This window comes from Hirundo rustica, chromosome 17 (assembly GCF_015227805.2).
Source record: "Hirundo rustica isolate bHirRus1 chromosome 17, bHirRus1.pri.v3, whole genome shotgun sequence".
Taxonomy (NCBI): Eukaryota; Metazoa; Chordata; class Aves; order Passeriformes; family Hirundinidae; genus Hirundo; species Hirundo rustica.
In genome coordinates, this window is record NC_053466.1 from 13,300,545 (window position 1) to 13,325,763 (window position 25,219).

At 58.5% G+C, this 25,219-nt stretch overlaps 1 protein-coding gene across 1 annotated transcript in view; it reads right to left on the reverse strand.

The window, feature by feature from the left end:
• The window catches only part of RTN4R (reticulon 4 receptor), an 81,760-nt gene extending 63,111 nt beyond the window's left edge, over positions 1–18,649 (reverse strand). The window contains exon 1 of the mRNA XM_040080919.2: positions 18,405–18,649. Within this exon, the coding sequence (XP_039936853.1) occupies positions 18,405–18,426 (22 nt within the window). The 5' untranslated portion in view covers positions 18,427–18,649. The remainder of the gene's footprint in view (positions 1–18,404) is intronic.
• Positions 18,650–25,219: the final 6,570 nt, after the last annotated feature.

Here is a 25,219-nt window from a genome sequence, read left to right on the forward strand (position 1 = left end):
CGCTCTACTGCTTCCCAAAACCCCTCTGGGAACTGGGAAATGTTCTCCTGTTGGAACCTACCACATGGACGTGCTCATTTGGGGCTGCTCGTGAAGGCACCTGCTCTGGTTTTCCAGGATCCCGTTGGTGCAGAGCTGCCCAGGCTGCTCCTGGAGGAGAGCCTTGTCCTGTCCTTGGAGAGCTCCTGCCCTGCTGACCCCAAGCGTTTGTCCCACACACAGACAGACCCCAAGTGGCAGCTGAAGTCACTCTGCAGAGGACACGGCACCAGGGCCACCCGCCCCGAGCTGCTCATGGGGCTCTCCAGTGTGGGAAATGGATTTGCAGAGAATTCCCAAAGCCTGACAGAAGGCTCACACAGCCTTGTGTATCTGTGTGCAAATTCTGAGGCAAAGAATGCTGACTCAGAAATGCCATGGGATAGGACAGACATTGCTGAGAGAGAAAAGGAACTGGAAACACGTTTCAAAGGATGGCCTGGATAGACTGGATACTTTGGAGAGCTAGAACTGTGAAAGGTGCATTGTAGTAGGAACCATGAGGGGTAATTTCAGATAATTGGCTTTAGGGCATCAGCAGCATTGTGTGGCAAAAGCTGATAGGCCAAAAAACGTTTATAATGTATTGTACTTAAGTAAATAGTTTGGCTTCTGGTTGTGATGATGTGAATTGTAATATCTGCACTGTCCCACCTTTCGTATGAGACTGGAAATGCAATAAAAGTTTTTGAAATGCCTCTCAGTTGCCCCATCTCTGGGTCAGAAAAAGGCGTCATCCAACACTCTGGGTGTGCTCTGCCTGCCCAAAGCCACAGCTGGAGCCAGCACAGCCCACAGGAGTCACGGAATCATCTGGGTTGGAGAAAACCTCTGAGACTGTTGAGTCCAACCCCTAACCCAGCAGCAGCATGTTCAGCACTATGTTCACCACTAGCCCATGTCCCAGTGCCACATCCACACAGCTTTCTGAGCTTTTCCAAGGATGGGAATTCCACCACTGCCCTGGGCAGCTGTGCCAGGGCCTGACCACCCTTTCCAAGAAGAATTGTTCCCAATCTCCACCCTGAGCCTCCCGTGGCCCAGGCTGAGGCCGTTCCCTCTCCTCCTGTCCCTGTTCCCTGGGAGCAGAGCCCGACCCCCCTGTGTAGATAAAGCTTTGCTGCAGACTCCAGGATGGTGTGGATGGATGTAGACGAGAGATCTCTGAAGTTACGTTTTAGAAGATGAGGTTTATTGTAAGGGATGTGAGGCCTTGCTCTGAGCTGCCAGGCTGCAGCTCGTGGCAAGGCCTGGGGAGTGGGGGAAGGGAGAGGTTGGGAGTAGGGGAGAGGAAATTCCAAGAGAAGAAAGTCCTCGGGAAAGGGTGCCAGGCAAAGAGAGAGAGGGGAAAGAGCAAAGAGGCCAAGCCACCTTCGCAGCCCCCTGATAAGGGGTCTTCAAGGTGGGCTGGAACAGGACTTGTGCCAATGGGGTTACAGATACCTGATACTTCAGGGGAGGGGTACAGGTGTGGGATGAACCATTGGGGGTGAGACAGAACATTCCATTTGACCTGGGTCTGGCTGCAGGTGACCTTCAGCTGGTCACATCACTGTTTTCCCAGACATCCAGTAGCTCTCAAACATCAAAACTTACTTTCAATTCTATCTCACTTACAGGTTTCACATTCTCAGAATCTAAGCAATCATATTTATAGGGCTTTCTGGCTTCATCCTCCCCAACCCCCCCGGCTGACCCCTCCTGTCAGGAGCTGTGCAGAGACACAAGGTTCCCCCTGAGCCTCCTTTTCTCCAGGCTCAGCCCTTTCCCAGCTCCCTCAGCTGCTCCTCAGCGGACTCATGGAATTATTCCATGAGAATGGTGGAAATGCTGTGGAGATCAGCACATCCACCCTGGCAGGAGCTGCCAAAAGCCACGAAGCTGACGTGGTGGCACCTTCAGGGGTGTTAATAAAGGCTTTGGTTATTCTGGTGCTGAAGTTCCTCTCCTCCCCGCAGTCAGTCCTGCCCCCACTGCAATCCTCCCTTTTGTTTGTCCCACAGGTGCCTCCCAGGAAACTCAACCCTTCACCTCAGCCCAGGCTGAGCTGGGACTGAGCTGGTCCCACCAGCCACTGCCAGCTCTGCCAGCTGGGATTCCCTTCCAAGTAAACAGGGAGCTCCCTCCTGCTGCAGCAGCACCCTCTGGATCCATCCCTGGAGCACAGCACTGGCTCCCAAGCAGCACAAGCCTCTCCCAGCAGCAGCAGCAGTGTCACTGCTGACAGCTCCCCCAGCCATGGGCACACGAGGGACACAACCCTCCCTCTGTCACTGGCTCCAGTCACCAGAATGTTCCACCTGTCCCATCCCATCCCATCCCATCCCATCCCATCCCATCCCATCCCATCCCATCCCATCCCATCCCATCCCATCCCATCCCATCCCTGCAGACAGCAGGGCAGGGCAGCTCCCACGGCTCCCAGAGCACTGAGGGCTCCCTGGAGGAGCCAGCTCCCTGCTGGATCATCCCCAGGAACCAGGCACACGCCACTGAAGCTCATTCCCCCACTCCCAGGAGCAGGCGATCCCAGCTTGGTGCCCCCAGTGACATTTCCCGGGAAAAGAACAGCGCAGTGAATGCAAAGGTTAAATTTGCATATTCCCTGTGCTGCTCCGGAGAGCCAGGCAGACATCCAGGAGGAGCTGCTGCCAGCCTGGGGCACGGGAGCACCAACAGCCTGTGCCAGCAGGGCTCAGGTGGCACCAGGCACCTTCCTGGGCAAGTGGGAAAGGGGAAATGGCCTCAAGCTGCTCCCCTGTCACGGCTGTAGCCGGCGTGCAGCTACCAGGGAGATATGGACGTATCGGAGACCCAAACTCAACCAGCCTAAAGTAAAACAAGTCCTCAGGTGAGGCAGGGACAGGTTGGATTCAAACCCAAGCAGAGAGCTCAGCCAATCATGTTCAGTCCAAAAGCAGACACACCCCTGGACACGGAGCTGGGCAGTGTAAAACCCAGACCAGCGTCTGGACCCAGGAGTTCTGAACCCACCCTACAAGAAGGCTCCCATAAAATAGGCTGTTCTGTTTTATGATCAAGAGGACTCGAGGCGTGATTTCTGTCTCTGTAACACACACCAGGGGAGGTTCAGGTTGGAAATCAGGGAAAATTTCTTCCCTAAAAGCCTGGTCATGCCCTGGTACAGGCTGGAGTCACCATCCCATCACCATCAAAAAATGAGCAGACGTGGGATTTCACAATATGATTTGGCGGCCATGGAGGTGTTGGCCAGAGGTTGGATTTGATGATCTTGGAGATCTTTTCCAGCCCTAATGATTCCCTGTTTCTGTGACTCTCCACAGTAGCCTTTGGTTCTGTGGGGGAGCAAAGCAAGGACTATGGGCAGTGGAGGGGACATGGTTGTGGCCCTGCCTCTGCAGCACAGCCCAGGGCAGGGAGGAGGAAACCACCATCACCTCCTTGTCCCCTGGGAGGGACAGCGTGGATGCACCGTGGGAAGGGCCCTGGAGCCACCATCACCTCCTTGTCCCCTGGCAGGGACAGCGTGGATGCACCATGGGAAGGGCCATGGAGCCACCATCACCTCCCTGTCCCCTGGCAGGGACAGCGTGGATGCACCGTGGGAAGGGCCATGGAGCCACCATCACCTCCCTGTCCCCTGGCAGGGACAGCGTGGATGCACCGTGGGAAGGGCCATGGAGCCACCATCACCTCCTTGTCCCCTGGGAGGGACAGCGTGGATGCACCGTGGGAAGGGCCATGGAGCCACCATCACCTCCCTGTCCCCTGGGAGGGACAGCGTGGATGCACCGTGGGAAGGGCCATGGAGCCACCATCACCTCCCTGTCCCCTGGGAGGGACAGCGCGGATGCACCGTGGGAAGGGCCATGGAGCCACCATCACCTCCCTGTCCCCTGGCAGGGACAGCGTGGATGCACCATGGGAAGGGCCATGGAGCCACCATCACCTTCCTGTCCCCTGGCAGGGACAGCGTGGATGTACCATGGGAAGGGTCATGGAGCCACCATCACCTCCTTGTCCCCTGGCAGGGACAGCGTGGATGCACCGTGGGAAGGGCCCTGGAGCCACCATCACCTCCCTGTCCCCTGGCAGGGACAGCGTGGATGCACCGTGGGAAGGGCCCTGGAGCCACCATCACCTCCCTGTCCCCTGGCAGGGACAGCGTGGATGCACCGTGGGAAGGGCCATGGAGCCACCTCTACATTTCCTAACACAGTATCTGCTTCCAACAGTGTTCCTGGGATTGCAGCACTGCAGGGTGTCCAGGGAGGCCCCAAAGCCCTGACCAGCAGAGCTCCAAAGGCCCCAGGCGCAGCACAGTGCTCCCATCTCACACCTCATGGAGTGCTTACACATCCAGGTGATCCAGGAGTGAACTGCCCAGCAGGGAAGGGTGGCAAGGGTGGCTCTGGCTAAGCAAAGAGGGCTCTCTGGGACAGGGCTCAGGCTCAGCCTAGAGCTCCCAAAGCACAGGGAGGACCCCTGGGGCAGCTCATATGGGGGCAAGTGCAGAGGGTCCCCTCAAGGGCGAGCACAGGACCCCCCAGTCATGGAACCCCAGGGTCACTGAGGCTGGAAAAGACCTCCGAGTTCATGGAGTCCATCCTTCAATCCTTTGGCACCACTGAACTGTTAATAGACCATTCCAGATCCACCACTTCCGATCACCTTCTGCCTTCCAAGCCTTGGCTGCTCCTCTAGGTGTTTGTGTGATGCTCTGAGGGATCCCCATTCCTGGTCTCAACTCTTTGGAAGCTCCTCTGGAACACAGACTGAGGTGGCAATGCTTGAGGGGGAGCAGGGTTTGAGGAGGCCCCTGAGCCCAGAACTGTCACCTGAGGAGAGCACAGGGTCCCCAGAGGGGCAGAGGGCACCAGCTGCTGGTTTTGCAGGAGGAGCTGCTCTGGTGGGCAGTGGTGGTGACCCCTCCTTGCATTCCCACAGGGAGCAGGGCTCTCTCCAAGCCTCGGCTCTCCTGCAGCCCTGCCAGAGGTGGGAGAGCTGCAGGCTGGATGGTCTCCTGAAAATACAAACACGTGGCTCTTGCTGCACCTGCCGTGGACTTGGTGCCCAGGAGGGCTTTCCTGCCCATGGAACACTCTCCTGTGCCGTTTGTCACCACCCTGTCCCCTGTACACCGTCCCCTGTTCCATCTCCCTTTGCAGCTGCAGCCCCTTGAGCCAAGACCATGCCAAACTCTTGGCATGTCCTCAGAATTTTTGGTCTTTTAGGAGAGAAGGGGATAAGGAACTGTAATTCCCCAAGGAAGGAGGCACCGATTTACATCTACACCTTCCATTTCCTCCTCACGCAGGTTTTATCCCCCTTCCCACATCCTCCCAGAGACGTGGGAGAGAAGGAGAAGGAGAAGGAGAAGGAGAAGGAGAAGGAGAAGGAGAAGGAGAAGGAGAAGGAGAAGGAGAAGGAGAAGGAGAAGGAGAAGGAGAAGGAGAAGGAGAAGGAGAAGGAGAAGGAGAAGGAGAAGGAGAAGGAGAAGGAGAAGGAGAAGGAGAAGGAGAAGGAGGAAGGAGAAGGCTCTCTCCAGCTCCAAACCCATGGGCTCATACAGTGCCCATGCAGTGCTGCCCACAGCCCAGACGCCTGGCACAGCCTGTCCCTACGCTGTGTTCAGCACAGCCATTATGTTTCACTGCTTTTGATCCATGTCCCTGATTTTCACGTCCCTCCTGGGTGACAAACGAGCCATGACCCATTCCCCTTCAGGAGCGGTGTGCCCACGCCACGCTGATATTCACCGTGTCCCATGACAGACCAAGGGCAGCTCCCAGTGCAGCTGTGCCCATGCCCTGCCTGCTCCATGGGTGTGCACAGTGTCACACACAGCCCCAGGTGTGCACAGTGTCACACACAGCCCCAGGGGTGTGCACAGTGTCACACACAGAGCCCCAGGTGTGCACAGTGTCACACACACAGCCCCAGGTGTGCACAGTGTCACACACACAGCCCCAGGTGTGCACAGTGTCACACACAGCCCCATGGGTGTGCACAGTGTCACACACAGCCCCAGGTGTGCACAGTGTCACACACAGCTCCATGGGTGTGCACAGTGTCACACACAGCCCCAGGTGTGAACAGTGTCACACACACAGCCCCAGGGGTGTGCACAGTGTCACACACAGCCCCATGGGTGTGCACAGTGTCACACACAGCCCCAGGTGTGCACAGTGTCACACACAGCCCCAGGGGTGTGCACAGTGTCACACACAGCCCCAGGGGTGTGCACAGTGTCACACACAGCCCCAGGTGTGCACAGTGTCACACACAGCCCCAGGGGTGTGCACAGTGTCACACACAGCCCCAGGTGTGCACAGTGTCACACACAGCCCCAGGGGTGTGCACAGTGTCACACACACAGCCCCAGGGGTGTGCACAGTGTCACACACAGCCCCAGGTGTGCACAGTGTCACACACAGCCCCAGGGGTGTGCACAGTGTCACACACAGCCCCAGGTGTGCACAGTGTCACACACAGCCCCAGGTGTGTGCACAGTGTCACACACACAGCCCCAGGTGTGAACAGTGTCACACACACAGCTCCATGGGTGTGCACAGTGTCACACACAGCCCCAGGTGTGCACAGTGTCACACACACAGCCCCAGGTGTGCACAGTGTCACACACAGCCCCATGGGTGTGCACAGTGTCACACACACAGCCCCAGGTGTGCACAGTGTCACACACAGCCCCAGGGCTGTGCACAGTGTCACACACAGAGCCCCAGGGGTGTGCACAGTGTCACACACAGCCCCATGGGTGTGCACAGTGTCACACACAGCCCCAGGGGTGTGCACAGTGTCACACACAGCCCCAGGTGTGCACAGTGTCACACATCTGGTTCCCTTCCCCACGGGCTCCTCCCTGGGGAGAGCACATTCCCTGCCCTGTTGGTGAGGGAGAGCCAAGGGGCAGCTCGTCCCCTTCCCTGTGCAGGCTGCAGCCACAGGGACCTCTCTCATGGAATCACTGTGTCATGGAATCACAGAATCACAGAGCTACAGAGTCATGTCACTGAGTCACTGAGCTACGGAGTGACTGTGCTACACAATCACACAATCACACAATCACACAATCACACAATCACACAATCACACAATCACACAATCACACATCCAGAATGGTTTAGGTTGGAAGATACCCAAAGGCCAGCCCATTCCAACCCTCCTGCCTTCCCCTGTCCCTCCTCACACACCCCAGGTGTCCCCAGGTCAAGTTTTCCAAGCTCCCAGTAAATCCAAGGTCCCCAGAAAATGACCAGACCCCGAGTTCTGAGGCAGAGTTTGTCCCTGCGTCCCAGCTGGCCACCCCAAAGCTCAGGATTAACTGTAAGCCTTTAGAAACTCCAGGAAAGCCAGAAATAAACAGAGCAAAAGCAAAGCATTTCCCACGGAGGAGCCATGGCCAAGGAGAGGCTCGCTGGGCCGGCCCCCAGAGGCGGCTCGGGGTCATTTGTTGTGTCACCAATGTCTCTCTTTGACTGTGCTTCTCCCTGGAGCTCCCTTCCAGCCGGGCAGAGAAGGGGACATGGACTGGACATGATCCCAGGCCAGCAGCACCCCCAGCCCCTCACAGAGCCCCTTCCCAGGGCTTTGGGACCACACTCCACCCCCAGCAGAGGATGAAGCCTCAGGAAAATGGGAGTGGTGCTGGGATAGTGGGAATTACATTTAAACAACCACTGTCTGATTTCCAGGTCCCACATTGCCCCCAGGGCCTCGGCACCAAAATTTGTGTCGCGGTAGAAACTGGGTCTTGCTAAAAACTTGGGAGAGATGTCTCCTTGGGCTCGTGGGTGATACCAAACCCAAAGATATCACCTTGGAGGTCACCTGAAGATGAGCCTTCAGCCCCTCAGCCAGGCTCTGCCCCCAAGCCCAGCTGAGGTCTCCGCTCACTTCACCCCCTGATGTCAGAAATCGAGGCTCAAACCTGAAACATCAAGGCACAAACATCAAGGCACCCAGCCGAGTGGGGGATTCAGCAGCTCTGCACAGAGCTGTGCAAATGTGGGGGAGCAGGCTGAGGTGGGAGATGCGGCCCATGAACCCAGCCTGGGCAGCTGCCTCAGCCCTGGCCGTGCCCAAGGCCAGGCTGGACATTGGAGCACCTTGGGACAGTGGAAGCTGTCCCTGCCATGGCACTGGAGGAGCTTTAGGCTCCCTCCCAGCCCAGCCCAACACAAGCCATTCCATGTTTCTGTGATCCCTGAGCCACCCTGCCTGGCTGGCACGTGGGCAGGGCACAGCAGCTCCGTGCCAGCAGGGTTCAGGCTTCTGCCTGCCCACAGCCCCCAGCTGTCCCTGGGACGGGACAGGGACAGCCAGGAGATGCCACCTGCAGCAGTGACCCTGAGCAGCAAATCTCGGAGCCTGGCCCGGGGACACCACTGCGCTGGGCCCAGGGGACAGCAGCCCCCAGCTGCTCCCCTGCTGTTCCTGCTGCTGTCCCAGCCATGCAGGTCTGCACCTCCATGTCCCGGTCCCCATGGCCCAGCGGTGTCCCACCACCATCACTGGCGTCAATGCCACCACCCAGAGCTCACCATCATCAGCCCCTCCTCCCTCAGGGCACATTAGGAACAAACTGAGGGAGGGAGAAGGAGCCGGGAGTTCATAAATCGACTTGTGCCAAAGAGCCAAGCTCTTCACTTCAGTGTGTGCTGGGCACAGCCCCAGAGAGCTCCCAGTACCCACCAGTGCCTCCCCTCCACTTGCTCCAGGCCATCCCAGCTCATTCCCCACTCCCCCCAGCCCTGCTCACTGAGCAGACCCTTGGGCAGGGCCCACGGACTTGGCTGCTCCCAATTATCACTTTTGCCCAAGCTGAGCCAAACTTTCACTGCTCAGGCATCCAGGGACAGGAAAAAGCAGTGCCACGAATGCAGTTGGCACGAGGCACACGGGAGACGCCGAGGGGTTGTGTTTGGGGCTGGAATTATCCAGGAAGGCCTGAATTCAAACCATGTCTGTCAGGCAAAGGCAAGCCTCAGCTGGTTCTGTCCTTGCCTGAGTTAAAGGTGAGTGGCGACACAATTAAATAAATCAAATTCAACCAGCAAGAAGTTGTGCCAGGGCAGGCTCAGGCTGGAGATCAGGAAAGGTTCTTCCCCAGAGGGTGCTGGCACTGCCCAGGCTCCCCAGGGAATGGGCACGGCCCCGAGGCTGCCAGAGCTCCAGGAGCCTTTGGACAGCGCTGCCAGGGATGCCCAGGGTGGGATTGTTGGGGGTCTGGGCAGGGACAGAATCTGGATCACTGATCCCTGGGGGTCCCTCCCAGCTCAGGAGATTCTGTGATTCCATGAAACACATGGCAGCAGTGGACCAAAGCAGCCAGGCTTCATGGTGGCAATGTCCCCACAAAGGTCCCAGCCTCGCAGGTGACATGAGAGCCAGAGGAGCCGTCCCAGCTGAACTTACAGGCAGAAGCTGCCAAATCCCTTTCTGCCCTGGGACACTGAAGGCTCCTCCAGCCCCCAGAAGCCATTTCCAAAGCAATTCCTGTTCGAGTCACCCCACAGCTGGATGTGCAGATGTTCAGGGCTGCAGATCCTCAGCAGTGCAGGGCAGGAGCAGGAGAACCCGGAGCATCCCTGTGTTACCACAGAGTGCTCTACTCCTGCCAGCAGAAGAGTTCTGGAAAAACAGGAGGGGAGGGAAATCTGTTTGGAAACTGCTGCTTCCTGTTGAGCTGGACATTGGCCAGAGACAGAGAGCTTCACTGCACCCAGAAACAGCTCCGAGGTGGCTCCAGCCCAGGGCAGGGATGTTCTGAGCAGCACAGAGAGCAGAGCTGAGCACCAAACACCAGCCTGCAGCACACTCCCCGCCCGACAGGACGGGGCTGTCAGAGTGTGGGATCCTGCCACAGGAACGCTCCCGGCACACGGAATGCTCTCTGAAGGGAAAGGGACAGACAGCCCTCTAGTGTAAAGCCAATGCTAACCGTGTTTGCACGGCCAGAGAGAGCATTGAGCAGGGCCACCTCCACGAGGATGTGTGCTTGGGAAGGAACCTGGGCACAGGGAGAGGGATTTGCTCCCACCACAGCTCCCACAGCTCCTGAAAACACACCAGTGCCACAGGGATGTGCAATCCCAGATCCCAGACTGGTTTGGCTCTGGAAGGACCTCAAAATCCCATCCAGTGCCACCCCTGCCATGGCAGGGACACCTTCCACCATTCCAGGCTGCTCCAAGCCCCAGTGTCCAACCTGGCCTTGGGCACTGCCAGGGATCCAGGGGCAGCCACAGCTGCTCTGGGCACCCTGTGCCAGGGCCTGCCCACCCTGCCAGGGAAGGATCTTTCCTGATACCTGATGTAAACCCACTCCCAGTCAGTTTGAAGACATTCCCTGTGTCCTGTCCCTCCAGATCCTTGTAGTGCAAGTCCCACAAGTCCTGGTGGCTTCCAGGTGACCACTTCTCTTTGCAGAGACAAATCCCACATTCCCAAACTCTGGATTTGCTCTTAGGCTTTCCAAGGACCCCTCTAGACAGGGCAGAGTGTGGATCCCTCCCAGCCTTACCCCAGCACCTGCAAAGGGCTTCTGAGAGCCCGGCAGCTCATGGCACATCCCTGACAAAGCCCCCAGGGAAAGCTGAATTTGGGGGCTCCAAAGATATTTTCCTTTCCTCTCCCTCCCCTCTGCTGAAGAGGCAGGCTGAGTTCCCACCTCCCGGGGCACCAGGCTGCGCTGTGCACAGGGATTATCGTCCGTGGCTCCCACCATCACTCACAGCCTGAAGGAAGACGCACAATTAAAATCAATATTTAAAGTCATCAAAGCAAGCAGTGGCAAATTTGAACAGCCCCACAATTCACAGTGATATAACAACCCAGGGTGCAGGGCTGAGCGCTAAGCTGCAGCGCCGAGAGCGCAGTTCTGCCCACAGTCTTCAAAATTTAATGAAAACACACCAGTTTTAAACACTTCCCCAAATCCAGCTTGCAAAATCTGTCACTTTGATGTGAATGGTCCCAGTCTCAGACTAATCAGTCACTTTTACTTCCTCTTTAGTAGCTAAAGACGCAAATGAACTCCCAGCAAACCGCACAGCTCCGGGAGGAGAATTTAGCAGCCAGATGGTTCTTGCAAAAGATTGGTTTTTAAGAAAAAAATAAAAGTGAACCCGTTTCCCCCACGAGCGGCTCACGGGAGGTGAGGTGACACATCAGAAGCCACTGCGAAGTGTGGCATTAGAGCATCACTTCTTCCACAGAAATGCCCCTTCCTAAAGCACCGTGTAAATCAGAATTATCACCAATAACAGATCAATTAGTGTAAAGCACTGTAATTATCCCGTGCGCTCAGGGAAGAAAGGGAAGCATCAGACTGGAATGCAAACATCCCTTTGTTTCCAGCGGAAGGTGCAGCACGGAGAGAGAAAGCAAAGCACAGAGTGCTGGAAAGGCACCAGGATTCCCAGAGCCAGCGGAGGGGATGTGTCCAGCTCCCACGGGATGGAAGCGAGCTGGGATGGGCTGGAGGCTGCCATCCAGACAGTGAGCCTCCCTCCACTGCTGTAGCGACTCGCCTTCTCTGGACTGTTCCCACCTCCGTGTGGAGCTGCAGCTGGAGAGGGGAGCAGAGCACAGCTGACAATAAAGGCTCTCCAGATCTCCACGGATCAAGGACACAAAGGCCGGACAAGGGAGTTTCTGTGAGTCAGCTCCAGCAAAACCAGCACCATGGGGCAAAAGGGTTTGGATCCCCTCAGGATGCAGATCCTGGAAGGAAGAAGGAGCCGATGCCCAGCGCCTGTCCTTGGCTGTCTGGGCTACAACTAGCACAGGGAACAAATCCCATTCCACAGGTGATTTGGAGATCTGCAGGGTGGGAACCCTGGACTCCTTCAGATGTTTCTGACTCACGGATAAGTAACTCTTCAGCACCATGAAGAGATAAATCACGTGCTGGGTACCCGAATGTCAGAGCCTTCTGGGTGAGTGAGAGGGGTTAAGAAGTAATATTGTCATGACTGGGACTGGAAGTGCAGGGAGTTCTGCTCCTGGGGCTCAGCCCTTTCCCAGCTCCCTCAGCCTCTCCTGGGGCTCCATTCCCTTCGCAGCTCCGTTCCCTTCCCTGGACACGCTCCAGCCCCTCCAGGTCTCTCTTGTCAGGAGGGTCCCAGAGCTGCCCCAGCACAGGGGACAGGCACTGCCCTGCTCCTGCTGCCGCCCCAGGGCTGCCACAGCCCAGGATGACCAGAGATGACCAGAAGCCTATAGGATGTCATAGAACCAGAGAACCACAGAGTGCCAGAGTGCTTTGTGTGGGAGGGGACCTTAAATCCCATCCAGTGCCACCCCTGCCATGGCAGGGACACCTTCCACTGTCCCAGGCTGCTCCAAGCCCCAGTGTCCAGCCTGGCCTTGGGCACTGCCAGGGATCCAGGGGCAGCCACAGCTGCTCTGGGCACCCTGTGCCAGGCCCTGCCCACCCTGCCAGGGAACAATTCCTTCCTAATACATGTCCTAGTATGTGCTACAGGGTTAGGCAGAGGGAATTATGATGGTTGGGCCTGACAAAGAGAAGGTGAAGGGAGATTTAATTCCAGCCTCCAGGTTGAAAGGATGGCACAGCCCAACACACCTGTGTGTGGCCAGTTGACACAGCAAGGAGCCGCAGCCAAGAACCACAGCTTGGGGGGTTCAGTTCAGACATCAGAAAAAGCTTTCTAATCAGCTCCAGTCCTGAGAAAAGCCAGCAAGGCTTCATTGTTGGAGGTTTCCAAAGCTTGGATAGAGAAATCCCCAGCAGACCTGACATGAGGTGCAACAGCCCTGTTCTGGACCCTCCCACCAGCACCTCCAAGATTTGGGGAATTTGGCCAGGTGTGTGTGTCCTCAGAGAGGTCCCTGCCCCTGCAGGGTGTCAGGAAAGGCTTGCAGCACAAGGTGCATCTGAGGACTAGAGAGCTCCAGGGGAGTTCTATTTAATTACCATCGATGTGGGAATCCAGGCTGGGGCGTCTGGGACCAGTCCACATAAAACTGGCCAGGGGCCTTGTCCCCAGGAGCAGCCAGCAGAGCAAACACAGGGACAGGAGAGTGTCTGCAAGGGTCTGCTGCCACCCTGGGTGTCCCTGCTGCCACTCTGAGTGTCCTGCTAACCATCCTGAGTGTCCTGCTGCCACCCTGGGTGTCCCTGCTACAATCCTGAGTGTCCTGCTGCCACCCTGAGTGTCCTGCTGCCACCCTGGGTGTCCCTGCTACAATCCTGAGTGTCCTGCTGCCACCCTGAGTGTACTGCTGCCATCCTGAGTGTCCCTGCTGCCACCCTGAGTGTCCTTCTGCCACCCTGAGTGTACTGCTGCCATCCTGAGTGTCCCTGCTGCCACCCTGAGTGTCCCTGCTGCCATCCTGAGTGTCCTGCTGCCACCCTGAGTGTCCCTGCTGCCATCCTGAGTGTCCCTGCTGCCATCCTGAGTGTCCTGCTGACACCCTGAGTGTCCCTGCTGCCACCCTGAGTGTCCTGCTGCCACCCTGAGTGTCCCTGCTGCCATCCTGAGTGTCCTGCTGCCACCCTGGGTGTCCCTGCTGCCACCCTGAGTGTCCTGCTGCCACCCTGGGTGTCCCTGCTGCCACCCTGAGTGTCCCTGCCCCATGCAGACCAGGCCCAACACTGCTACTTGAGAGTCATCAGGGTGATGCCTCAAGCTGCTGGGCCCTTCAGAAACTGAACTAAAAATCCCAGCACTGGAGTGCTTGTGTTTTCTTGTTTCCAGTCTCCTTGATGCTTTGCATGTACTTGTGGCGTGCTTCTGCTTTCCTTGACAACCAGGGAGGATTCCAAATAAAACTCAAGTGCTTTTCTAATCCCCTGGTTGCAGGAGAGGGACAATAAATGCTGTAAAATCTGCTGGTGCTGTTGATTAGCTGCAGTGTGAAGGCTGGGAGGAAGGTGGGCCAGCCCAGAGACAAACCTGCTGTGGATGCAGCAACAGCCCTCAGGAGATCATCAGCCTCGTCACCTGATACTGTGACACTGCTGAAGAGGCGACCAGTGACTGCTCAGAGCTCCACATTTCATCTCTGGCTGAATTTAAACATAGCCTGGGTCCCTTGGGACGTAACTCAGCATCACTCTCCGAGGGACAGCGCTGGAAAAGCTGAGACTACATCACAGAAAGGCTCATGGACCTGCTCAAGGATACAAAGGAGACAGGAGCAGGGCCAAGACCAGACTCCAGAGGCCTTCCAGGAGCACTCCAAGCGCGGTCAGAGTGTGTGCCACACCACAAGGTGCGCTCTGCCCACGCGGGCAGGGCTGCACACAGCGAAGGGAAGCACCCCCCGCGTCAGCCGGTGCCCTGAGCCCGCACACCCCTGAGCACCACACAGGGTAAAGGGTAACCACCCCTCCACGCCCCACCCCGTGTGTGCCAGCAGGCTCAGTCACACACAGCTCAGGCTCAGGTGAGTTTGCATATTTGAGCAAACTCTGCACGAGTTCCTTCGGAATCTCTGCGCACGCACGGCAGGATCCGCCCCCGGCCTCTTTTAGCTGATTAAGACTTTTCAGTCCAATTGTCCCCTTTTCCCTCAGCCTCTGGAAACCTCCAGGAGTTGCAACCACAGCAGGAAAGGGGAGGAGAAGCTGGGCTTTTTGTCTCACCAGCCTCACTCCTCCCTCCCACACCAGCCTGTGTCTGTGATGGAGAAGCCCTGACACCCTGCTACTCACAAACCCCAGATGGATCCATCTGGCTCCGGGACACAGCACAGAGCTTTCCACGTGGCCAGGAGGGACAGGCCCTGCCAGAAACCCCCAGAAACACCGCCTCTCACAGCCCCTCTGTGCGGCGGTGCAGGATGCTCCGATCCACTGGGGCTGTGCCTCCTGCACGGAGACAGAACCTCTTTAGGAACATCAGAAGAGGCACCTGGCACTCGGGGGTTCGTCTCAATGCAGGTGACAGCAGCAGAGAGCATTGGGAATCCCAGGGGGAGAGGAGCACGCCCGAGCAGAGCGGCTCCCTGCTGCTCCGTGTGGGGTGACTGCCAGGCCGCAGCTCCAGCCGTGCCAGGCCGAGGGCAGGCTCCGAGCAGAGATCAGAGCTCGGCTCTCTGCAATCGTCCTCCCCCTGCTTTGTGGGGAGGCCCTGGCGATTTTCCCTCTCCTTCCACCTGCCTGGGGAGGGTAGGAAGGGAAGGAGAGCCAGCCCTTGCCAGGGCAGGCCCCAGTGCCCTCAGCCAGCGGTGCAGGGGTGCAGCAACCTTGGAGCATCCTTCCCTTCCCTGCCCCCAGCTCACGGGCTCCTCGCTGCTTCCCAGGGGAAAAAATGTGGAAAATTCACATCTGTGCTGCTGGATTTTGTGGATTTGGGTTATTCCTTTGGAAGGCTCAATGGCCAAAGTCGTTGTTGGGGTCAGAAGAGGCTTGCACAGCACAGGGCCCGTGTCTGCAGCCAGGGACAGGCACAGGGAGTGTGGGATCTCAGCTGTGCATCCCCACGGCCCTTGCCAGCTTCCAGCTCCACAGGATGAGGGCACGGAGCAACAACCACTCTCCAGGCCCTGGAGCAGGGCAGGGAGCAGGGCAGAGCAGAGAGAGATGCTGTGTAGCAAACTGTCCCCCTGCTCCTTCCCACCAGTGACTCCCTCTCCTTCCCACTCCTTTATGGACACAACAGGCTCCCAAGAGCATTTCCCATGCCAAGCCCGGAGCTCCTGAGCTCGGGATGGAGGGAATTCATGAGGGACCTGGCTGGTTCAGCATGTGCTGTCCACAGCCCTCCTCACTTTCTCACTGCTCCTCATTAACTCCTCCTTGGCCCAGCTTTGTCTGGGAAAACATCCCAGATCCAGCAGGGAACGACGACGCCAGCACCAGTTCCATGCCCAGGCACCGAGTGGTGCAACAGCACCTCCACCTTTTTGCCCTAAAATTCCTCTTTAAGCACATTCCTCTTTAGAAAGCCTCTCCAAACACAGCCTTTGATGAGCCCATGGAATACAGGTCTGAGCTCTGTGCCGCCTGCTGGGAAGTGGGGGGGGACAAGGTCCTGAAAATGCAGCAGCCCCTTGATAAAAAATTTACATTATAAAGACAGGAAATACAGAATAATGCAATGAATGCTGTTTTCTCTCAAGAGGAAAAAAAAAAAAAAAAAAAGAGCTGCTCTGGCATCGGTGATGTTGATGTAGTTCTCATATTACAGGGGTGTGTATTCGGGTTTAAAAAAAAAAAAAAAAGAATAAGCGTAGAAAGGCCTTTTTCAGTAAAAATGAATCGTGTTAATAAGGCAGCAAGTGCTGAGAACAGGGAAAGCTCTGCACATCCAACTGCCCCTGGTGGCTATTTCTGGCTTACGAGGCACTTGAAGCATCCTGGCAGCCCACAGTGGGAAATGTAGTCCAGATCCAGCAGGATGGACACTCAGCTAAACAGAACCCCCCAGGTTCATAAGGGCTCTCCAGCCAAACCTGCCAGCAAGCCAGGCTCCTCAGCCTCTCACAGGAGCAATTCATAAACTGCAGCGGAAAAAAAAAAAAAAAAGCCAATAATTCAACCCCAGACTCCTCCAAGCCTCGCTCTATAAATAAAGCCGTTGTAACACAGTTTTTCTGTTTCATTATGCCCTGTGCTGTTCCACAGGATGCTGGCGGCGGCCGGGAATGTCAGAGCGAGCAGCGCCGCAGCAGCGGCGGGGATGGGAGCGGGGGGGATCGGCGTGTCCGCACCACGCCCAGCACCTGGACTGGTGTGTGCCAGCACCGCCAGCACCGCGGTGACAAAGAGCTCCCGCACAGCCCGGCACCGGGCTGAGCACGGCCACGGAGCCGCCGGGCTCGCATCGATGGCAACCCCTGCGCCCGCTACGGCCCCGGCAAATGGAGGCTCGGATATCGGGATCCCCTCAGGGCCCGGGAGAAGCTGGCACCGGAGCCTGCTCCCAAGGTGTTCCCCAAACGGGGTTAAATTGGCCATTTCACGCTTCAGCTCGGCATAAAGCCTCTCAAGGAGGCGGTGTGCGGTGTGGCTCACAGCTTGGATGTGTCCTTTGATCGTCACAAATAAATCAGAGTGCCCTCCAAAATAGAAAGGAAAAGAGAATTATATCTCCGTCGCTGAGGGGAACGGGAAGCGAGCTGAAGGCAGCGGAGTCCGAGCAGCCAGAGGCTCCGCACGCCCGGATCTCCCCTGCCCAGCACCTGGCCAACCCCGGAGCTCCCACGATGGGCCGATCCCTCCAGTTAAAAACTGCAATCCGCGGGCCGGGTCCCCAGCAAACACACCCGGGTGGCACACGCTTCTCGAGCGGGCTGAGCCCGCAGCCCGGCAGCGAGCGTCCCTCCCGAGCCGGGGCCGCAGCCCGGAGCCTCCGCAAGCGGCCAAGGCACGGCCGGACCTGGGGCTCCGAGAGCCGCCGCAGCCACCGGCCCCTGTGCCAGCCCCGTGCCAGCCTTGTGCCAGCCCCAGCCCGCGCACCGGGGCCGGGAAGACAAGATTATCGCCAAAGTCCGTGGAAATGGGCTGGGTCACGCGGACCTCCGGCCGTGCCCGGCTGCAAGCTCCGTGCCTCATCCCCGGCTCAGCGAGCGAGCGGAAAGGGGATCCAGCCCCTGCACCCCCAGCCCTTCCCAACCTCTGGCTCCCCGACACCAAGCGGGGGGATCCTAAGGGGATCCTGGGGGGAGCCCCCACGGCACCCGGGGACCCGCTGTCCCCTCGGGTCGCCCGGACCCTCCGCGAACTTCCCCGTCCTGAGGCACGGCGAGCGGGACGGGCTCGGGGAGCGGGGCCGGAGCTCCTCCTGCGAGCGGGGGAACCGGGCTGCCCCAGCCTGTCTCCTGCCCGTCCCGGCCCCCTCCGCCGCGGGGTGCGGGCTGGGGACGCGCTTCCCCCGGAAGCACCAACTTCTCCCGGTCACCCCAAGGCCGAGCTGAGCCAAGCCGAGGCTGGGCGGCGGCTGGAGGGGGCTCAGCCCGCTGCTCCCCCTCCATCCCGCTGCTCCCCCTCCATCCCGCTGCTCTCCCTCCATCCCTCTGTCCTCCTTCCATCCTGCTGCTCCCTTTCCACCCCGCTGCTCTCTTTCCAGCCCGCTGCCCTCCTTCTATGCCGCTGCCGTGCTCCGCGGCTGGAGCAGAGCCGTGCCCGGTGCTCGCTCCCCCTCCGGCCTCGCCTCCGCTCCGTTCCCGCAGCCGCGGCGCTCCCGCTCCCCCCGCACCCTCCCCGCCGCCTCTCCCGGCCCCCCGGCCCCTCTTCCCCTCGTGGGACCTTGGCCGCTTCCGAAGACGCCACGGGAAAACAAAAAGTTGCAGCGAGGGAAGTTCCCGGCGCGGGGCGAAGTTGGGGCCCGCGGCCGCCGTGCCCTGCCCGGGGGAGCCGCGGCGGCGGGGAGGGACCGGGGCGCACCTACCTTCAGCTATCGCCCTCTTCATCTTAGGAGCCGGGGAAGGCACGTCTGGAGGTGCAAAGCGGAGCGGCAAGCGGTACAATCCTTGGGAAAGCGGGGCAGATCCCGGTGCCAAACTTCAGCCCGAGCGGGGAGCGGCGGCGCACGGGGAGGGGGGGGCGCTCCCGGTGCCGGCGCCCTCGCTCATCGGGGGAATGAACAGCCCCCGAGCTGGAGTCAGCATCCAGGCGAGGCTCCCCCTCCCTGCCTCGCCTCGCCTCGCCTCGCTTCGCCTCGCTTCGCCTCGCCTCGCCTGCCTCCTCCTCCCTCCGCCCGCCCGCCCGCCGCACGCACGGGGCCGGGGCTGCGGCGGATCCCGCGGCGGGGAGCGGAGCCGGCTGCACTGTATCCCGGGAGCGAGCGGGGATGGAGAGGCGATGAATGTTTTATGGGATCATGTGGTTTGACGTGAGAGGAATCAGCCTAGATCGGATTTACTGGCTGGAGGAGTGAGCGGGAGGACGGGGGAGCCGGGCACGGGCTGGCGGAGGGGAGGAGGGGCCGCTCCGACGGCGGCGGCTCCGCGGCGGAGCCCCCGCGGTGCGCGGCCGCGGCCCGGGCAGGGCTGCGCCGGGCCGGGAGCCTCATTCCTGGAGGAGAGGTGCCACCTAAAGGAAGCGGAGGAGAGGGACGCCCGGGCGGCGGCGGGCACCGGGCCCGCTCCCTCCTCGCCACCTCCCGCCGCAGCCGCGCCCGCACCGTCCCGGGAGCCGCGGGGACCGCGGGGGCCGCGACTCGGAGCCCCTCGGGAGGCACCGGAGACGTCGGCGGGTGTTTTCCCCTGCTCTGGATTTGCGCACCGGGGAGGCGGCGAGAGACATCCCAACCCGCGGTGCCTCCTCTTCCTCACCAGATTCGGCTGCTGCGGGTGCGGAGCTGCTGCTTTACCGAGGGAAGGATGTCCGAGAGCCCTTCGGGTACAGCCCGAAGGAGAGCTCTAGCTTGTGGCGGAGCCCTCTCGCCGTCCCTGCCCCTTGGGATCACTCTCCCGCGGGCAGGAAGGACGGTAGCTTGCCTCAGTTTACCCAAAGAACACGAGGGTTACACTGTAGCTGAAGCAGGGTGAAGCTGGATCCCCACTCTGCTGAGCCCTACAGCGGCCCTCCCTGTCCTGCAGGGAAAGGGCTCCCGCACAGGCAGATCCCAGCTGCAGCCATCCCATCTGGGAAGCAGAAAGATGGATTTTTATTGAGTGAACTCATTTGTTGAGTGGGGAAAGGAGGAGGAAAGGATTGCGCCGGGGAAAGCTGAACATCCACAATATGGGGAGGTGGTGACTGTTCCTTGCTAGTCAGAGGTTCAGCTGCCACCAGATCCATGGACAATGTGTGGATATGTCTGTATCCATGTGAAACCCTACCTGGAACTCTGCATACAGGCCCGATGCCCCCAGCATACGGGACATGAACCCTGGGAGCAGGGCTGGAGGAGGCCAGGGAGTTGCTTAGGGGATTGGAGCCCCTCCCCCATGGAGACAGGCTCCAAGTTGGGATTGCTCAGCCTGGAGAAGAGAAGGTTGTGTGGAAACCTCACAGCACCTTCCATGGTCTGAAGGGGCTTCAAGGAAGCCAGGGAGGGACTTTTTGTCAAGAACTGGAGTGCCAGGACACAGGGAATGGGTTTCTACTGCCAGAGGGCAGGGCTGGATGGGAGATTGGGCAGGAATTGTTCCCTGGCAGGGTGGGCAGGGCCTGGCACAGGGTGCCCAGAGCAGCTGTGGCTGCCCCTGGATCCCTGGCAGTGCCCAAGGCCAGGCTGGACACTGGGGCTTGGAGCAGCCTGGGACAGTGGGAGGTGTGGGAATGGATGAGCTTAGAGGTCCTTTCCAGCCCGATCCATTCTGGCATTCTACAATGTGTGTATTTATCTTTACCTGTGTGTGTGTGTATATATATATATACATATGTATATACCAGGTATAGAAATGCTACTGAGCCTTCATTCCTCACTTCTGGTTGGTCACCCCAATATTGGCCAACTCCTCCAGCTTGCCCTCAGGGTTGGTGTCACAACCACATCCCTCCAAGGCCTGCCCAGTTTCCACACTTCCATGTAGGCATCACCGCAAGGCGAGTCAGGGTTCAGTTTCTCCTGCGTGCAGTAACCCTCTCACCACACCCAGAGGCTGTGGGTGCCTCACACTAACCCAGCCCACAGTCATCCGTGGAAAAAAGAAACTCTACCCAAGGCACCCAGCTGGACACTTGGGGCAGATGGAGGCGATTTACTCAGTGTGGGCTTTATTTGTGCCAACAGCCTCAGCTGGTCCACGGTCCTGGGCTCAGAATCGTAGAATCACAGGATGGGTTGGGTTAGAAGGGACCTTAAAGCTCATCTGGTTCCCATCCCGGTGTTGTGGGCAGGTCCTTGAAACCCCATCTGAAAAGGATCCAGAACAACTGTCCAGACAGCCTCTAACTGTGCAGATATGCAGTTCTGCACAGCCTGGGGCCTGCAGCTCCTTCCTCCAGCACCCTGGAGAGGGCAGGTGGCACCTGGGGAGGGATGGGGCTCCCTCTGGCCACTCTTTCTGCTCCTCCAGAATGAAAAGGTGCAGAGATCCCAATCCTCCTCCTTCCCACACCTCCAGCTCAGTTCAGGCATCCCCTGATCTTTTCTACCCCTTCTGCCTTGCCTGCCCCCTTTCCTCTGTTTGCTTGGGGTGACTCCCAGCTGTATCCTGCCCATCCTGGATTTTCCAGGAGGCCTGGACACATTTAATGAACAGGAGAGCACTTAATGAACGTGCTGCCAGAGGAGCGTTGTGCCCACAGGGTCACGGCTGGGACACAGCTGGGACACAGCTGGGACACTTGGGTCACTCGTGGGTGCTTCGGCCAGTCCATGGCAGGTGTGCTCTGAAGGAACAGAAGGGTTTTCTGGGAATGCCAGGATGGTGAGGTCTGGGAAGAGACAAGGAGCATCCCTGTGCAATCTGCTGCAACACACTCTGTTGTTGGTTTATGGACATCTTCTGGGAGGGAGGATGATCCCACGCTGCCCTGCTCTTCTTGCAGTGGCAGCCCAGCTAGCACAGGTTCGGAGTGTGCTGCTCCTCCCTTTTGAACTTTCAAGCACTCCTGTTTCAGCAGTGCCCTTTGACTCCACCATCCCAAGTGGTGTAGCAGGAGAGAGAGGTCACTGACGTGTGGGGCATCAAAATAGCTGCAGAAGAAAGGACCCTGGAGCTGGAATTTCCTGGGAGAGGGCTGGAAGGTGAGCAGGAGCTCTGAAGGAGTTAATTGAAGCTCTAGTCACAGGCCCGAAAATTCCAGGTTGTAGCAGGGAGGCGGCGGCCGTTTGGCTGACATTTCTGAAAGGTTAATCTGGAAACGCAGAGAGCACATCTGTACAGGGCCAGGGCTGACTCTTCCTGCAGATTCCTGCACCTCCTTGGGCTGTTTGGCCCAGCAGTTGTTACAGAGGTCACCGTGGGGCAGCGTGGGGCTGTGACCTTGGCATGCAGTGATGCTCCACAGTGGACGTTTGTACTTCCCATTCCTTCATGTGGCATTCCAGCAAGGACTGGGTGAAGGAGGGGTCTCCCAAGCAGGAGATCTCCTGGGGTGCTTGCAGTTGCAGTGGGAGTAGCTCTGGAGAGAAGCCAGTGTTCCTCGAGATGAAGACACCCTGCTTTGACTGGATAATTATATGTTCCTCTCTACCTAATGCTTAATCACACTGGGATCAATTCTCTTCCTTTGCACTGGAGCCGTGTTTGCAAAGTGCCGTCCCTCCCTGCTCTCCTCAACCCGGTGATCCCAAAGGATTCGGGGCACATTCCTGGGACTGTGAGCACTGCAGAGAGAGGTGGGGAAATAGAGAGGGCACATGAAATGGGAATTCATTGACCTTTGCTGTGCTCATACCCACCTCTTTCCTTTTTAACAGAGCCTAAAGGAATCGACTCCTGAACCGCAGTATTGAATAAAGTGTATCCTTGCTCTGGTCCAGTGAAGGCTTTTCACCTTTTTTCCCCCCACAGCCTTGTGGCCACACCTGTCCTGTGTCTGATGTGGCTGGGAGCACCTGAAAACATCTCTGAGAGGAGCAGGGAGGCAGAAAAGGGCACCAAATGACCAGGTTTTTTGCCCTTTCTAGTGGAAGGGGGACAAGATGCTGTTTAAGGTCCCCTCCAACCCAGACCATCCTGGGCCTCTGTGCTGTGACTCTGCCAAGTTCTGGCACTGCCTGTGCTCGCAGCAGACAGGAGGACGTGGGCACATGGAGCGGCCTGGGCGATCAGGAGCTGAAGGAATGTCACCTGCTGCAGTGGAGAACCGCCTCTGGGCCCGTGGAAGAGTCACCCAGCAGAGACACTGAGGATCTTTTAAAGCAGCCTCCACCTGCTCTGAGGCCAGGCATGGGCACACCATGGGGGAGACTCTCAAATACTAAAAGGGCTCCCCAGACTCACCACGGCTGCACTAGTGATAAAGTTTATGTTTGACACCTTCTACCTGTTGACTTCAGTGAAGGGCATCGAGACCACGGCTCGTTCCTGGACATTTCCAGCAGCTGCAACACGGCCCCCGCAGGCTGGGATGCACTGCCAGGCTCTGCATCAGCAGGGCTCCTCGGCCAGGGGAGAAAACCAGGAGGATCTGTGCTGACAGAAGTTATCCAGGCACCCAGAGTAGCTCCTGCTCCATTTTCAGGACCTGAACTGATGCGTTCCAGTGGGCAGAGAAGTTCTGTGCTGGCGAAGAGACTCTTCCAGCGGAACACAGTCCCGAGACCAAGTCATTCTACACTCACACCAAATATTTATAACAGATATTTTACACATAACTATCTTAGCAGTTGACATGAAGTTGTGGCAGGTGGGACTTTGTTCTGGGATTGTTCTCCAGAACACCTCAGCTCCCACAGGAAGAACAAGCCCAGCTGTCCACAGGAGGAATTTCCTGGGGAAGAGGAGGGACTGGCACCGATCTCTGCTCTGTGGTGAGCAGGGACAGCACCCAGGGCACGGCTGGAGCTGGGCCAGGGCAGGCTCAGGCTGCAGATCAGGAAAGGTTCTTCCCCAGAGGGGGCTGGCACTGCCCAGGCTCCCCAGGGAATGGGCACGGCCCCGAGGCTGCCAGAGCTCCAGGAGCCTTTGGACAGCGCTCCAGGGATGCGCAGGGTGGGATTGCTGGGGGGTCTGGGCAGGGACAGAGCTGGATCAATGATCCCTGGGGGTCCCTCCCTGCTCACACAGGGGATGTGCCAGGTCTGGTTTCTCCCCTGCAGTCAGCTCTGCCCTGGGTACCAGAGCAGCCCAGAGGCTGCCTGGGGCCGGCTCCTGGCAGGGCCAGCCCAGTGCCCAGGGAACAGAGGCGTGGCTGGGCACCCCTGGGTCCCGTGCAGGGACACAGGACACGGCAGGGAGCTGCTGCTGACCCTGGGCCCTGCTGTGAGCTCTGCCTGGCCCCAGCCAGGCGGGCAGGGCACTCCATCTCTGCCAGCTGCTCAGCTCATTACCAGACTTCGTTAGCTCAGGGAAAGGCACCGAGTGTCTGTGTTGTTCCATGGGCTGCTTTGCTCCTCCTGCCATGAAAAACTGCCCCAGAGCCTGGGTGGGCAGGGCAGGGCAGGGCAGGGCAGGGAGAGACAAGCTCCCCCTCTGTCAGTGCATCCACCCCTGCACCACCAGCGATCCTCCTGGCTCTGCTTCTCCAGGAGTGAATTATGGCCCTGGCAGCTCCTGCTCCGTGATTTTGCTCACATTTCAGGCCTCTCCTGCCTGAGCAATGGGGTCAGTGTGGACGAGTTGTTCCCGTAAATCATCCCAGCACCGCTCCAGCCTGACACATCAATCCCCTCTGTTAAAGGTTCCCACCTGGTCCTGATGCTGCTGCTGAGATTGGAATGTGCCAGGAATCCTTCAGAAGGCTGTGCAGGAAGGGCTGCAGATTTATTCAGGTGTCTCTTGCAGAAAGCTGCTCCCTTTGCAGCCTCACCAGGCCGAGGGCTGCCGCTGGGCTTGGAGCTGCCCTGAGCTTTGCACTGACTGTGAAGCAGCTGGGAACAGGCAGAGAATCCCAGAATGGTTTGGGGGACACCTTCCACTAGCCCTGTCCAACCTGGCCTTGGGCACTGCCAGGGATCCAGGGGCAGCCACAGCTGCTCTGGGCACCCTGTGCCAGGCTCTGCCCACCCTCCCAGGGAACAATTCCTGCCCAATCTCCCATCCAGCCCTGCCCTCTGGCACTGGAAGCCATTCCCTGTGTCCTGTCCCTCCAGCCCTTGTCCCCAGCCCCTCTCCAGCTCTCCTGGAGCCCTTTAGGCCCTGCCAGGGGCTCTGAGCTCTCCCTGGAGCCTTCTCCTCTCCAGGTGAGCACGCCCAGCTCTCCCAGCCTGGCTCCAGAGCAGAGAGAACAGGAAGGAGGGAGAGATGGGAAAAGCTGCTTTTAAGATTTATTTTATTCTCATTGTCCTGCTCTGTTTTTTTAGTAATTAATTCAATCAATATCCCCAAGTTCAGGCTGCTGTACCTGTGATGGTGACCAGGGAGGGATCTCTCCCAGTGTTTACCTCTCCCTTTATTTTCTCTCCCCTTTCCAGTGGCAGAGGGCACTGATAAAGCAGCTTCGGCCCAGCTGGGGCCAACCCACCCCAGAGATTCTGCACATGCAGGGGGAGCCAAGGGGAGTGGGAAAAGTGCAGCAAAACCCGAATGAAGAGCTGGCAGTAAAAGCTGCCCCTCCACAGAGCTGGGCCGGGGGAGCTCTGTGCATTCCATGGGCGTTGGAGGCTGGGCTGGGCTGGGAATGCTGAGTGTGCCCCCAGCCCAT